A 15,644-nucleotide genomic window follows, 5' to 3' on the forward strand; every position below is an offset into this window, starting at 1 on the left:
ATAAAATCCCTACTTAGCTGGACAGTCACAAAGAACATATGACAGCGCCTGGTAAAACACTATGTACTATGTGAATGTACAGAATTATTATTTGCTAACAAAATAACATGATATTATTTGAAACCAAACCTACTAAAACCACGGTCCCCAACCATTTTGGTGTTAGAGATAGGGACCTGTTTCAGTTTCACGGAAGACAACTTTTTCACAGACTGTGAGGCGGGGGCAAAGGGCTGGAGGCCTTTTTTGATATCAGATTCTCCTAAGGAGCTTGCAACCTAGAGCCCTTGCATGTACAGTTCACAGTGGGGCTCACACTTCTATGCAGATCTTTTACTCCGTGCAGATCTGATAGGGGGGAGAGCTCAGCATGTAATGTAATCATCGGGGAGGGGTTGCCAATGTAGTTGGAGCTCTGCCTTCTCCCCGGCCACTTACCTCCTGCTGGGCAGCCCCAATCCTGACAGGCCCTGAACTGAAGCATTGTTAGAGACTGTGAGTTAAACTATGGACATGTTTACCCCTACATGCTCTTTAGACTGACAACGAGAGCTGGAGAAGCGTTTCGATAAGTACATGGAATAAGCTGTGCTCACAACCGCCTTCAAAGACGTGAAAGCTATTTCACAAAGGGCAGTCAGCACGCAGTACTACAAAACGTTTCCTGGTGCCACAGTCGAAAGGGAATGCCAAGTGGGTGGGGTCACTGATTCTAAAATGTTATGAGAAAATTTCATCGTCTCTGTGCAACTTTAAAAAATGATGAGGAAGCTCTTTATGTTCTGATGTCAACATAAAAGTATAAATTTTCAATTCAAGGGTGTAAAACAGTGGGGGCAAACCCACGGCACAGTGGACACTCAGGGTCCTGCCTGTCGCCGCGTGAGCCAACTTGCCCCAGCATCACCCAGCAGCCGAGCACTCAGGGTTACCTGCGGTGCTGGCACTCTGCAATAAACAAGTGGGTTTGGGGGTTGCAGTTGGTCACTCAATCTCTTAAGGGTTTGCCATCACTGATACAGAATTCTATATGCATATGTTATGCTTCCATTTGTATGAAAATAGGCAGGGGGAAAAGATATGTTCATATTCTGTAATATTCATAAAAATCTCCAAGTACTGTACTAGCTCCATAAGAAACTAATTACAGCAGTTAATTATTGGGAGATGGGAGTGGGAACTGGAAAAATAGGAAACTAGGTAAGAGACATGTTTATACCCCACACCTTTAAACTGCTTTTTATTTACGATCTGTGTGAATATATAATTAATCAAATCAAAGTTCTTAGTGTGAAAATTTTAGCTTCTGTTTTTATTTTTAATTTTATTTTTATTTTTATTTTTTATTTTTTATTTTTTTGATTTTTCTCTGGTACCAGGAACCGAACTCACGACCTTGCGCTTGCTAGGCAGGCTCTTTGCTGCTAAGCTAAATCCCCAAACCCTTAGCTTGTGTTTTTAGAAGACATGATTTGGTTTATTTAACAATAAGTGATGTTGGAAAGCAGACTTATGTGAAGGTAAGAAGCTCACCTTAATCTGAACCTATTAACTGTGTTAATATTATTGCACGTTATACTTTATGTAAATGGACCAGCACTTTCACAAGTATTCTATATTCTATATTTGTATATAACTCCCCCATATTCTCACCTCTAAAATCTTGAAAACGCTTATTGCTTTTCAATGCTAAAAGGGCAGCCTTTTGGGAAATGTCTCCACTTTCTGTAAAGAGGAAAAACGGTATAAAGATAAATGAATAGATCAAGAAACATAAAAAAATCTACTATTTATTTACTGCAACATAAAGCATCTTATGATTTTCTTTCCTGTGTACACTTTTATTCAGAATGCTACCTATATATACCTATCCAAATCCTACTGATTATTGAAAGCAGTTCTTTTTTTATAATTTTAAAATTTTATTAATATGTGTTTGCAATTCATACAGTTTATAATCATCTTTGGGAGTGGTAACATACGCATATTACAGCTTATTTCTTTTTTTCATCCCCTTCTTTCCCCTCCCCCCTCCTTCCCCTTCTTAGTACTTGTTGATATTATTTGTCAAAGCTCACATTTTGGCACAGAGTGTTTACATTAATTGGGGATATTAGGTTCCCATACATAGCACACCTTTATTCCTTTCATTTTCCCTTCCCCTCCTCCTCATTCCTCATCCTTGTTCCCTCGGACCACTTTCCTTTTGCAAGAGATCCATCACTTGAAGACACAGGTGTAGGGAAAGATTTTCAAAACAGAACCTCAGCCGCATGAGAAATAGCAGCAAGAGAAAGCATACAGAATGGGAACAAATCTTGCCAGCTACTTCTCAGATAGAGGACTAATATCTAGAATACACAAAGAACTCAAAAAAATTAAATCACATACAATTAAAGACCCAGTCAATAAAGGGGGAAGACAAATGAACACTTCACAGAGGAAGAATTACAAACGGCCAACAAGTATATGAAAAAACGTTCAACATCTCTGGCCATTACAGATATTCAAATTAAAATAGATTCCATCTCACTTGGAAAGAATGGCAATCATTAACAAATCAAACAATAACAAATGCTGGCATGTTTGTGGTAAAAAAAAAAAAAAAAGGACACTCCTGTATTGTTGATGGGAATACCAACTAGTACAACCATTATGGAAATCTGTATGGAGATGGCTCAAAGAACTGAAATTAGAAATTTCATATGACCCAGAGATTCCCCTGCTAGGTATCATCTCCAAAGGGTGTAAGTCATCACACTACCACCATACATGCATGCCAATGTTTATAGCAGCACAACTCATAATACTAAATCCTGGAAGCAACCTGAACATCCATGTACAGATGACTGGATAAAGAAAAGGTAGTGTCTGTATATAATGGACTACTACTCAGCTATAAAGAATGACATACTTGAGAAGTGTAGGAAAATGGATGCACCTGGAAAATATAATGTTGAGTGAAATAAACCAGACACACAGCTTAAATACCATATTGTCTCTCTCATATGAGTGAGGCAAAGTGCAAAGAAAATGATAAAGGATAGATAGAAATGAACCCGATTCTTAAGTCTAGTTTTCCAAAAATCCTTCCTTCGATCCTTCCTTCCCCTCTAGGTAATTCTCTTCTTTTTCTTCAAAGCCTAACTTCTGAAAAATAAATTCAGCGTATCTGTTCAACGCACCTCAAAGCACTGCTCTGTCTGGCTTCCATCACTCCTGAAACTGCTCTTTCCAAGTTACCTAGTTACTGCCAAATGAATGAACACTGTTTGATTTTGGTCCTATTTAGAATCATCCTCTTCGGAAGTCTTGCTTTGGTTTCACTGATATAGCTTTCTCCTGGCTTCCTTCCTACTGTATTGTTCACTCCGTAATGTTCTTCATAAACTATTCTCTACAACATTACCTAGCTTGATGTTGATGACTCCCAAGCTTCTATTTACAGCTTGGGCTGACGTCCATTACACATCTTCAACAGTTTGTGCTCAAGCATCACAAATACATCCTAAATCAAATTTTCTCATCTTTGCACAAAACCTAACTGTTCCTATGTTTTATCTTATTGAAAGACATTTAAAGCAAGTCTTTAAGTTAGAAATATATGCTCAGTCCCTACCCTAACCTAATTAATAATGAGGTTCTGCCTCCTCAATCTCAATATTGCACAATTCACTGTTAGAGCCAATGCCTTGGTTCAACATTCACGAATTTTAACCCAGATTGCATTCCTTCTACAATAACTCTCTGCTTTCGATCTTGCCCTCCTTTAGTCCTTTTTCTTTTTTGTGTGCACATTCACATTTTACAAATGTTTTCTTTTTAAATTTTTATTTGCATTAGTACATAGTGATTATATTCACCATAAGGAGTTGGTAGATGTATACAGCACATCTCAATTCTTTTTACTTCCCCTTCCCCTGAGTATTCTCTCTTAACTCTTTGCAGGTCCCTGCACCCTGATTTTGTCTACCTCTCATATTTCAAAATTCAACTCCAATATCAACTCCTTCAGGAAGACTGTTCTGACTAACTTCATTCAACCTTGTGTGGGTTAAACCCTAGTGTATATATGCCCATAATACCTTATGTCTACCTGTATCCATGTAATAATGCTCAATTCACTGATTATTAACTCCCTATATTGTTATATACTTGTTGTTTACATCTTACCTCACATACTAAAATTTTCCAAGAGTAAATATTTTATATTTCTTTGAATACATTACATATTACATAAAACCCAATACATAATAGGCACTAAACATCAGGTCTGCCACATACAGCCATGCATGCTGGGCAAAGCACAATTCCAAGAGTTGTTTTTCTCATAGATTCAAAGTGCCCCTGAAACTGTACCACTCAGAGGTCCTAGTCAAAGTGACTGATGAAGCAATGCCAACACCCTCTGATTAATGTGAAAAATAAAACACTTTCAGGAAACGATTTTAAATTAGTAAAAAAACACATACACAATAACTACCAAAATTCAGAAATTCTCTATCCATTTCTCTGAAAGCTTTAAGGATTCACACTCAGTCAATCTAATGTCACAAATACCTCAGGTAAAACAGAGCAAGTCCTCCTTATACGCCTATGTATCAGCAATTTTACCTCACCACAACCTTCTCACAGAATTACAGCACCTTCCATGATTTACACAGTAGTGCTCAAAGCAAATATACTTTAATGGAAATTTTTAATCTAGGTAGTGAGGTAGGATAAAAACAACAGAATACTTTATGAGGCTATAAAGTAAAGGCTTTTTAAAAATTATTAATCTTACTAAAGGATTTTATTTCAAATGCATAATCACAGTAGAACTGTTCCATTAAGAGCGTTGTTTCCATTAAGATAATAAAAAATTATGGGGGAGTGATGAGTAAAGATAGGGAAAAAGAGAGTACTCGGAGGAAAATCAACTTATTGTAATTGCAAGTACCGTCAGTGTCAAGTGTTTCTTTTAACACCTGATATTCTTCAGGTTTTAGAGAAATATTGAGGTTACTGAGAGCATCTTTCAAGTCCTTCACTTGAACTTGGTCACGGTTCATCAGGCTGACGGTATTGAGGGCAGTAGGTATGTCTGAAAGCAAATGGAGGCTCTGTAAGTCATTTCATGTCTTTGTAAATGCGTTTTTACTTTCCGATTTTCTGAAAAAACAATGTGTCTATAATTCCAAGCCACTTTTCAAATATTTGTCTAAATATTATCGTTATGTTTCTAAAATTAATAAAATGAGGCAAAAACTCCTTCATTCCATGTATGTTCCTGAGATAATCACATATTTTGTCTCAAAATCAAAACATAGGATGGCTGAGTTTTAATGTTTTAACTGAGTAAAATGATCAATTTTTAAAAATTAAAATATAGCCTTACTTGAATCTCCTAGGAATTATATAATTTTGTATGATGAGAGAGATTTCAAGACTCATCTACATCTACATGAAACTGCCTAAATTTTAATATATGCCTAAAATTTTTCTCTAATTACAGGTTTCGCTGATCTATTTAATTTTTATTAAGTTATTAAAAATCCCCCCAAAAGGGGAAGTATTCAGGTTTTAAAAATATATACTATCTAGGTGACCATTTACTGACTCTAAGCCAGCCTCCCCTTGGCATGGGGCAGCAGAGCTGAAGACTAACCAGTGGACCTGATCCAGGATAAGGACAGCGTCTGGGGAGAGCAGGGAGCAACCAGAGTCCAAGACCATCAACATTCTGTCCAATAGTCTACTTGAAAGCCTTTCCCCCACCTACATTCAGAACAGACCAGAAGGTGGATCTTGTCTCCCACCTACCAATGGGAATGAGGACATATCAGGAGCAGAGGGCAGATCTTGTCTCCCACCTACCAATGGGAATGAGGACATACCAGGTGAAGTAACAAAACAGATCAACAAGGTAACTGGAAAGCTCACGAAGGATAGAGAGACATGGAGCCAAATGAAAGGATGAGTGAGTCTACAGAAGACACTATAAAAAGCTAGCAGAATGAAACAAAATGATGAAAAGCATGAATGACCAGCATAGAAAAGAATTAAAATCCATTAAAAGGCTCCAGATAGAAATTTAGGGGATGAAAATTTCTATGAAAAGTATGGACAGGAGATATGTGAGGATAGGTATCAGAATTAGAAGATGGGGTGGTGCCAGTGACCAATTAATGAGAGATACTTTAAAAACAATAAGGAAACATGAACAACGAATCCAACAGCTCCTAGATGGCACAAAGAAGACTACTCTAGGATTAACTGGAATTAGTGAAAAATTAGAAGAGAGCACAATAGCATACAAAACCAGTTTATAGAAATAGTAACAGAAGACTAGGTGTGGTGGCACACACCTGTAATCCTAGCACTAGGGAGGCTGAGGCAGGAGGATCGCTGTGAATTCAAGGGCAGCCTGAGCTACATAGTGAGACCCTGTTTCAAAAAAATATAATAACAGAAAACTTTCCAAATATGATAAAAAATTACATACATATGAGGCATATGGAACCCCAAAAACAGGATTATGAGAAAGACTCCCAGGGACATACTGTACTCAAAACCCCCAAATTCCATCACAAGAACAGAATTTTAAAAGCTACTAGAGAAAAGCGATGAATCACTTATGAAGATAGACCCATTAGAATTACAGCAGACTCCTCAACACAAACTTAAAAGCCAGGGGGGTTGGAATGAAGTGTTTCAAGCTGTAAAAGAAAACAATTTCCAACCCAGGCTGATATAACCTGCAAAACTATCTGCCGAAACTGATGGAGAAATAAGACATGTCCACAATATAAAGCACATAAAAAATTCAGGACCAACAAGCCAGCATTCCAAAAAGTTCTGAAGGATATAGAAAAAAAAAAGGGGCTGGGGATTTAGCTCAGCGGCACAGCGCCTGCCTGGCAAGCATGAGGTCGTGAGTTTGATTCCTGGTACTGGAAAAAAAAAAATGAAACTAACAATGACAAAAGGTCTAACTGAATGAATACAATAGGTTTAGTGAGCAGTTGAGTAGAAGGAAAAGATATGGAATCAGTAATAGGAAAATAAGGCGATGACAGTAATGAGTCAATACCTATCAATAATAACTCTCAATGTGAATGGTCTCAATCCATCACTCAAAAGACACAGACTGGCAGTAGAGATCAAGAAACAAAATTCAGCAGTATGCTGCATGTAAGAAACACATTTAACCAAAGAAGAAACTCATACACTAAAAAAGTTTGTAAAACTGCATTTCATGCAACAGAAACCTGAAAAAAGTAGTGTAGCTGCTACTGTTCTATTTTTGTTTGTTTGTTTCTCATTTACTACTCTCTGTAAAATTTTAAAAAAAAAAGTAATGTAGCGGTCCTCTTTTTAGTTAAAGTGGATTCCAAGGCAAAACAGATCAAAAGAGACAGAAAAGGTCACTACATATTGGTTAAGGGAACAATCCAACATGAAGAGATAACAATTACTAACATATATGCACCACCAACAGCGCACTAAATTTCATAAAAGAGACACTATTAGACATAAAAGACCAGATAAACATAAACACAATTATCATGGGAGACCTCAATACTCCACTATCACATTAGACAGATCAACTAGACATATACAGGATATATAAAGAAATAAGAAAACAAACCAACTTTAAAAATAAATGAAAACAGAAACTTCACCAGAGAAAATATACACATAGCAAGTAAACATTTCAGAAGATTTTCAACATCATTAGTCCTTAGAAAATGCAAAGTTGGACTGGGGATGTAGCCCAATGGTACAAAGCCTGCCTAGAAAACACAAAGTCCTGAGTTCAATTCCTGATACACTAAATAAATAAATACATACATAAATAAGAAAAGGCAAAGTAGAATTACAGGCAGAAGCCAGAAATGGTGGCACAGACCTCTAATCCCAGCACTCTGGGAAGGTGAAGCAGGGAGATTACAAGTTCCAGCCCAGCCTGGGCAACTTAGTGACTTAGCAAGACTATTTAAAAAAAATAAAAAGGGGAGGGATAAAGCTTTCCAGTACCGAAACAAAACAAAGCAAAACAAAACAAAACAACCCAGTGAGATACAGTATTACTTACTGGAATGGATAAAATTAAAGACTGACAATACCAAATACTAATAAGAATTTAGAGGAATTGGAACTCCAAAACAATTTTGGGACTGGTGGGGATAAATGAAAACTTTTGTAACCACTTTCGAAAAGTTTGTCATTTTTTAAAAACTGTAAACATACCACATAGCATATGGTCTAGCCAACCCATTCTTTGGAAGTTAACCAAGAGAAATGAACGCATATGTCCACTTAATGACTTGTATGTGAATCTTCACAACAGCTTTATGTAAAAGCCAAAAATTGAAAGTAGCATAATATATGCCACCAAATAAATCAACTGTAGGGTTCCTATAAAATGGAATACTACTCAGTAATTAGAATGAATTACTGATGCAGTCTACACATGGACGAATTTCAAAATTATTACGCTAAGTAAAAGAAGCCATCAAGAAAAGAGCTCACATGCTTATATAAAATTCTGGCAAACGCAGACATAAATCTACAGCTACCAAAAGCAGATCAGTGGTTTCCTGCGAATATGGGCAAGGAGAATGGAGAAAAACAGGAGGGATTACCAAGGGGCACAAAGAAGTTTTGGGTGGGGGGAATATTTATTATCTTGACTGTAATGATAATTTTTTAAAAATATGTACATGTGTCAGCATTTACTCAAGTCATAGATTTTACTTAAAATAGTATTTTGCATATCAATTACACCTTAAAATGCTGTTTTTAAAATAATGATAACAAAAGCCAATGAAAACTATGGCAAATACCTAATTAAAATGTTGATTGACCCACCTTTACTTATAGGAGCACTCTTAACTGTGTCCAAATTCTCCAAAATTTGTTTGAGACTTGTTTCATCATTTTCTAAAAAACAAAGAGCAAGGATTATGAAATGGCAAAGTGCCATGCTAATAATCATTACACAACTATAAAGACGAAGGTGGGCAAATTTTATAAGTATGGAGAATTAGCAGCACAAAAAACATTAGTTTAAAAGTCTTACCCAGAATCTGTTCCTTCACAAGAAAAAAATTATAACTACATTGATTTACTTTGCTTAAGTAGTTAAATATTGGTGGATATATACATATATTTATACCATATTTTTTATGCTAAATAGAACATGCTTCTGAAAAATATTTCCAGGAGAAAACAATATGAATTTTAATTAGCTCACTCTATTTGTAAGACTCAGATTATCTCTCAATTTTAAGAATGGCTATTTGGAGAAAGAAATACATAAATAAACATCAGCAAGATACTGTAAAAAGGAAACTCATAACCTGATGATGGAAATATGTATTAATAAAGTCATTATAAAAAACTATAAAAATTCCCACACGAACCTCAAAAAATTAAAAATGAAGCTACGTATGATCCAGAAATTCCCGTTCTGTATGCATAGAGGAAGAAAATAAAATCAAAGACACAAACACCTTTCCATTCTCATTGCAATATTAATCCCAATAGTCAAAATATTGAATGAATTAAGTGTCCACTGACAGCTGAGTAAAGAAAATGCAACAGCACACACACCGGCGTGTTCTTCATTCTTTTAAGGAGCAGGAAGCCACTGTTTACAACACGTGTACAAACCTGGCGGGCAGTACGTGAAGTGAAATGACAGGTACAGAAAGACAAACACTGCCTGCTCTCACCTCTGTGTAGAATCTAAAATGTCAGACTCTTAGAAACTGTAAAATGTTGCTATCAAGGGTTGGCACTGGGGTGGGGATATAGGATGGGAGCTGTTCCTTAAAGAAAACAAAGCTTCAGTTAGACAGCAGGAGTAAATTCCAGAGATCTACTGTACACCAGGTGGCAATAATTAGCATAATGAATATTTTAATTTCTCAGAGTAGACTTCAAGGGCCACCACAAAAAATTATGATGTGAGAATATAATAGTATGATTGAATAATTCTATTATATGTAGAAACATATTTTACACCATATATATGTACTTTTTTATTTTCCAATTATAAAACAAACATTTTCATTGATCAAAAGATTATACATGACATCTCTTTTGTCTGTTTGTTTGTTTCCAGTACGGGGAATCGAACTCACGACCTCGCGCTTGCCGGGCAGGCGCTGTGCCGCTGAGCTAAACCCCCAGCCCGATCAAAAAATTATAAAGAGCAAAACAAAAACTATACAATAAAAAGTAGGAAGCTAGATCATCCTCAATTGAGAAGGGGATCAAGAGATGGGTGAGGAGGAGGGAAGGGAGCAGAGGAGCCGAAGAAAGCATTAAGATGTGTTCTGTACATGGCTCCGTTCCACACAAGGAATGTAAGCACCACATGCTGCAAACAGGTAGTAACAAAAATAAAAATGACTTTAAAATAATAAAACCAGAACACACATATATACAATATGTATTTCCAGTATGCAGAAAGTCTACTTCTTGAAATGCAGCATAGACAGCACTTTCAAAAAGAACTCACCGTCAATAGATGCCAATCTCAGGATTTCTTGCAATGTCTTCTGCTTTAATGGAATCCCAGCACTCAGGAGTTTGGAGCTTAGTTCATGTACAGGCATCTTATTATTTCTAATTTCTTCAAGAGTTTCTGTCTCTTTAAGTAAATCTGTAGGTGGAGAAAAAATAGAGAACAGATGACGAAGCTCGGGCAAAGGCCTTTTTAAGCAGCGACACCCATAGCCTACAGAGCGGCAGATATCCTCCGGAAGGAATTCTGAGTAAAAGGGCTTTTCAAATATATTCAGAGGCTTTGACTTTAAAAATCAATTAAACAATAAGCGAAATGTAAGGGGCTGGGGATTTAGCTCAGCGGCACAGCGACTGCCTGGCAAGCACGAGGTCGTGAGTTCGATTCCCGGTACCGGAAAAAAACCAAAACCAAAACCAAAAAAAGAAAAAAGAAAAAGAAATGTAACCTACCCTTATCCAGGTAAAAGTTAAATTTCTGCAAAATGTTTGTAACAGTTTGTGTTTATTCATTATTCTCTTTCAAAGGTGTTTCTATTGCATGCTCCATTTTTATACAGATTTTAAACTTTTTCAACAACGGTTAGGGGGCAGCTTTTAGAAGGCAAGAAACAGAAATGGGACTCCAGTGGCCGAAGAATGAATATTGTCATCCATAAATCTGCCATAGACTGAAATACACTTAGTCACATCGCCCTAGAGTTAGACAGCCTTTCTTTCTTAACTAGTAGTTTTAGGTGCACTAGAGCTTTTTTGTATTTTCATAAACATATTTCAAAATTTGTGAGAAAAACATCTATGTGGATATTAACAGAAGTGAGAGAAAATAGGGTAGTGGAGTGAATACGTTATTTTGCAATAACATATTCAATTTGTCTCAACTTATATGGAGACAAATTATTTCCTTTAAGAAAATACATTCTAGGTATTTAATTCTAAATAATACATTATACTGAAAGCATAAATTATGCTAATGAATTGAAAAGGAAAATGCAAAATTTCAAATAAATTTTTAAGAAGTATTAACTATAGAGAGAAATAAAGTATTAAATACAGGGAGAAATAATCTACATTTTAGAAAAGGTAGAACACATAGGATGACTTTAGAGATTTGCTTTTAATTTTTATTATTTTAGTATACTTACTGTTCCATGGTGTGGATGATTTAGGTGAATTAGCGAAACTCTCAATTATATTTTTTATTTTTTCTTCTGTAAAATCAAAAAACAAACAAAGTAGCTTTTAAACCCATTAAGACATGGATCTGGTATTGTTATTCCACTCAGCTTTCAAACTTCAGGATCATAACACATACACTAAATTGTGAGCACACACATGCAAACAGAAATAAAAATTTTATAAAACATCCCTTACTATCTGTGATACATTCTGATATCTTCTAGTGAATTTTTATTCTATATCATTTTAAATGATAATCAGAATCTACCAAATTTAGGAGTTGGGGATGTGGCTCAGGGTACAGCCCTTGCCTTGCATGCAGAATCTACCAAATTTATTTCCCAAGAGTACAAAAAATAATACACATATATTCACACAGTAATATATGCACACAGTAACTTTTATTAATGTATATGTAAATACCTCTAAAGAATATGAAAGAATGTGTAGGGCCATTATTTGCAAAGATGTTTCCTACAACAAGGACAGGAAAGAAAGAAAGAAACAAAAAAAGACATATATCCTCTCCAAAAAGAAATTCCTTTTGGTGACAAAGAGGACAAATTCAATTTTTTCCCACTATCAGCACTGTCTGCTTAACACTGAAACAAACAAAAAAGTACCCACTCACAAAAACAAACTCACAAAGCCACAAATCACTTCTCAAGTAAAAATCCTTAGGAGATGTAATCATCAAATTTCAATTTCTTCAGAATTATTCATAACATCACAAATAAACGCCTCTTATTTCATGAGATGACAAGGTCAGCACTCCCTGCCCCATAACATGGCACGGTGGAACACTGAATAGTATAAGCTGAAGGAATTTGAGAAATGGTAGATGCAGGAATGACTCTGGAACGGTCCCTGTATTCCATAAAGACCCTCATGAGACATGCCCTTTTTATAAGGAAACAGTATCCTTATTCCCAAAGGTAAAATAGCAATGAAAGAAATATAATAGAAGTTCTTAAGATCTTTCACTTTCTCCCATCTCTTTCTTTCACCTTATACTATGACCTTGAAATAAGAGGTGGTTCCAATAGTGAACCAGTCATCCTTCCGGGTCAGATTTAACATAATCAGAGGAAAACAGGGTAAATAAATATTTCTGGTACTACAGAGCTGAACAATGGGACTAACTCTCCTACTGAAGAGAATTTTTAAAATCTCTAAAATATATTATTTTTAAAAATACCTAAAACATATCAATTTGCTGTGTAGAGAGTTAGAAATCTCCAGAACAAAAAGAAAAAACAGAGAACAAATTGATGGACATCTTTAACCCAGAAGCATGGCAGCTGCTTTTCTAAACAAAAATGAATAAACTTTCTATTTCAAAGTTTGTATTTCAAAGAGTCAAAGTATAGATTCCTTCAAAACTGGGGAGTTTTCCTGCCTTTAACGTATAAAGCTATTTCCCCGATTTTAATACCTAGGAAAACTATCAAGAATATTTGGCTCTTTTGCAGCTGATTTCATTTTTTCTGTCCACATTTAAGATTTTCTCTGTCTTTGGTATGCTGCAGTTTCATCCTGATATACTTTTGTATGGATCTTATTTTACCTTTGTGTGATTCATTTGGCTTCATGAATTGCTAAGTTAAGATCTCTGTCAATTCTGGAAAATTTTCAGCTATAATCCTTCAAAAGTATTTTTTTCTGCAGCCACCCTGTTAAGGTTTATATCTGAATGTCCCCTAAAGACATAATGTGCTCAAAGATGGGGATTTTTAAAAGGGATCGTATTAAAGGAGCATTATAGCTAAATCTTATGTTAGGAGGTGGGGTTTTGTGGGGAGAGGCCTGTCACTAGGGCATGACCTGAAGCCGGCCCTTCCCTTGGCTCCCTTGCTTCCTGGGTGCCATATTGCGAGCAGCTTCTCCTCCACTATGCCCCTCTGCCATGCAGCCTGCCTTGGAGTCAGCCAACCACGGACTGACACCTCCAAAATCTGCGAGCCAATATAAACCTTTCAGTCTTTAATTTGTGAGTTTCAAGTATTGTGTCTCAGCAATGAGAGAAGTGACTAAGGCACACCCGATCTCTCCTCTCTGTATTGATGAATACTGGACCTTTCCATTTTGTCTTCTGTTTCTTGATTTTTTTCCAACATTCCAATTCTTTGTCTTTATAGGTTGCATTTTGAATAATTTATCCAAACTCTTTTGCAGTTGTATTTCTCTCTTCGCTTATGTTTAATCTGCTGATATTTTTATTCGCTGATTAATTTAGATTGTCATATTTTTAATTTCTAGAAATTCTGTTTCTTTTTCAAATCTGTCTTTAGTTTTTACTGTTTTTAATCTTCACATACATATTATCAAGTTCATTTTTTACTTCTTTAGATGAATACCAGAGAATAAGAACATACCAAAGTTAAAATTAAAAGAATGGAAAATATGCCAAAAAATATAAGGCTAGATTGACATCAGACAAAATATACTTTAAGGCAAGAGTTTTATTGACAACAAAGAATCAATTTACAATGGGGAAATAGTTTTTCTCTTTCTAGAAAGTTACACTAAGTTTAAATTTGTATGCATCTAATAACAAAGCCTTAAAGAGAAAAAACTGCCAGACAAATAAGGAAAAATAAACAAATACATTATCATTACTGAAATTATTAAAATTCCCTTTAATAAATGATATGACAAACAAAAAATGAGTAAGGACACAGAAGATATGAAAACATGACTAATAAACCTGATCAATTACTAAATGGAAGAATTTTACCTAACAATTATAGAATTTTTTAAATACACAGAATATTTCCTCTAAAATGATCATTTTGTAATCCATGAAGCCTGTCTAAATGAATCTCCAATAACTTACTGCAATATAGTGAATTGAAAAATTAATAACAACATGCTCTCAAATCTGGAAATGAAGAAGCATACTTACTGAACAGTCCATGGATCAAGACAGAAATCATTAAAAAGTCAGGAAACTAAACCAAAATTAAGACATTACATATCACTACCTGAAGGATAGAGCTAAAAAGCAGTACTGAGGAAAATATGTATGTTTAAACGCTTACATTAAAGAAGAAAAAAAACACTAGAATTCAATGAATTAAGCATCCTTGCAAAGAAGTTAGGAATATGGCAACAAAATAAACCTAAAGAAATTGTAGAGAAGAAAATAACAAAGATAAAAACGAAGTGAAGAAAACAGTTAACAAACAAACAAAAAAGATTAAAAGAGCTAAGAGTTAAGAGCTAAGAGTTAAAAAAAATTTATGAACCACTAACATAAATTATCTATGAACATGGGCAAAATTTCTGCAAATGTTACAAATATTATATAATGTGAGAAATATAGTATTAAAAACTTTATATAATTACAGCACTAAATTTTTCAAGCATGAAAGCTAAACTCTTAGACAAGAAAAAATTACTAAAATTGACCCAAGAATAAACAAAAAGCCTAAAATATCATGATGTTAGAAAAAATGAGAAATCAAAAACCATACCAAACTGCAAGTGTAAAATGGCTTCTTTTATAATTCCACTAGACATGAAATAAATATGCACTTCCAAGGTTATACAAACTATTAAGATTTAGAAAAATAAAGAATACCTTCAAATGATGAATATAATTTATTTCAAAGTTTGGCAATGTTAGTGTAAGAAGAACTCTAATTTTCACTCATAAATGGGGATGTTTAAATCCTAAATGAGGTACTACACCAATGGCTCAATAATACATGCAAAAGATAATCCATAATAAAATGAGTTTGTGCCAAAATGATGGTGGCACCTGTGGATTCTGCACCCAGCCGTGCCTGCTGACCCACTCGAAGAGTGCTCTATATTTTGTTTCTTTTCGGCTCAGAGCAACAGAAATGCTGACCAACCGACCAACCTGATGTAGCCCCAGGAGAAGCCCACGACTACTGTAAACTGCAAAAACAGTGTGGGGTTTGGCTCCTGAAGAGCCTCCT

General features: G+C 35.3%; 1 protein-coding gene across 1 annotated transcript in view; it reads right to left on the reverse strand.

The window, feature by feature from the left end:
* Nucleotides 1-15,644, reverse strand: part of Efcab3 (EF-hand calcium binding domain 3) — a 494,429-nt gene that overhangs the window by 353,421 nt on the left and 125,364 nt on the right. Inside the window, exons 27-31 of the mRNA XM_005402243.2 lie at nt 11,664-11,729; nt 10,514-10,657; nt 8,857-8,928; nt 4,943-5,086; nt 1,654-1,725 (exon numbers count right to left, since the gene is read on the reverse strand). Coding sequence (XP_005402300.2) covers nt 1,654-1,725; nt 4,943-5,086; nt 8,857-8,928; nt 10,514-10,657; nt 11,664-11,729 — 498 coding nt within the window. The remainder of the gene's footprint in view (nt 1-1,653; nt 1,726-4,942; nt 5,087-8,856; nt 8,929-10,513; nt 10,658-11,663; nt 11,730-15,644) is intronic.

Source organism: Chinchilla lanigera, unplaced genomic scaffold (assembly GCF_000276665.1).
Source record: "Chinchilla lanigera isolate Chin_1 unplaced genomic scaffold, ChiLan1.0 scaffold00077, whole genome shotgun sequence".
NCBI lineage: Eukaryota > Metazoa > Chordata > Mammalia > Rodentia > Chinchillidae > Chinchilla > Chinchilla lanigera.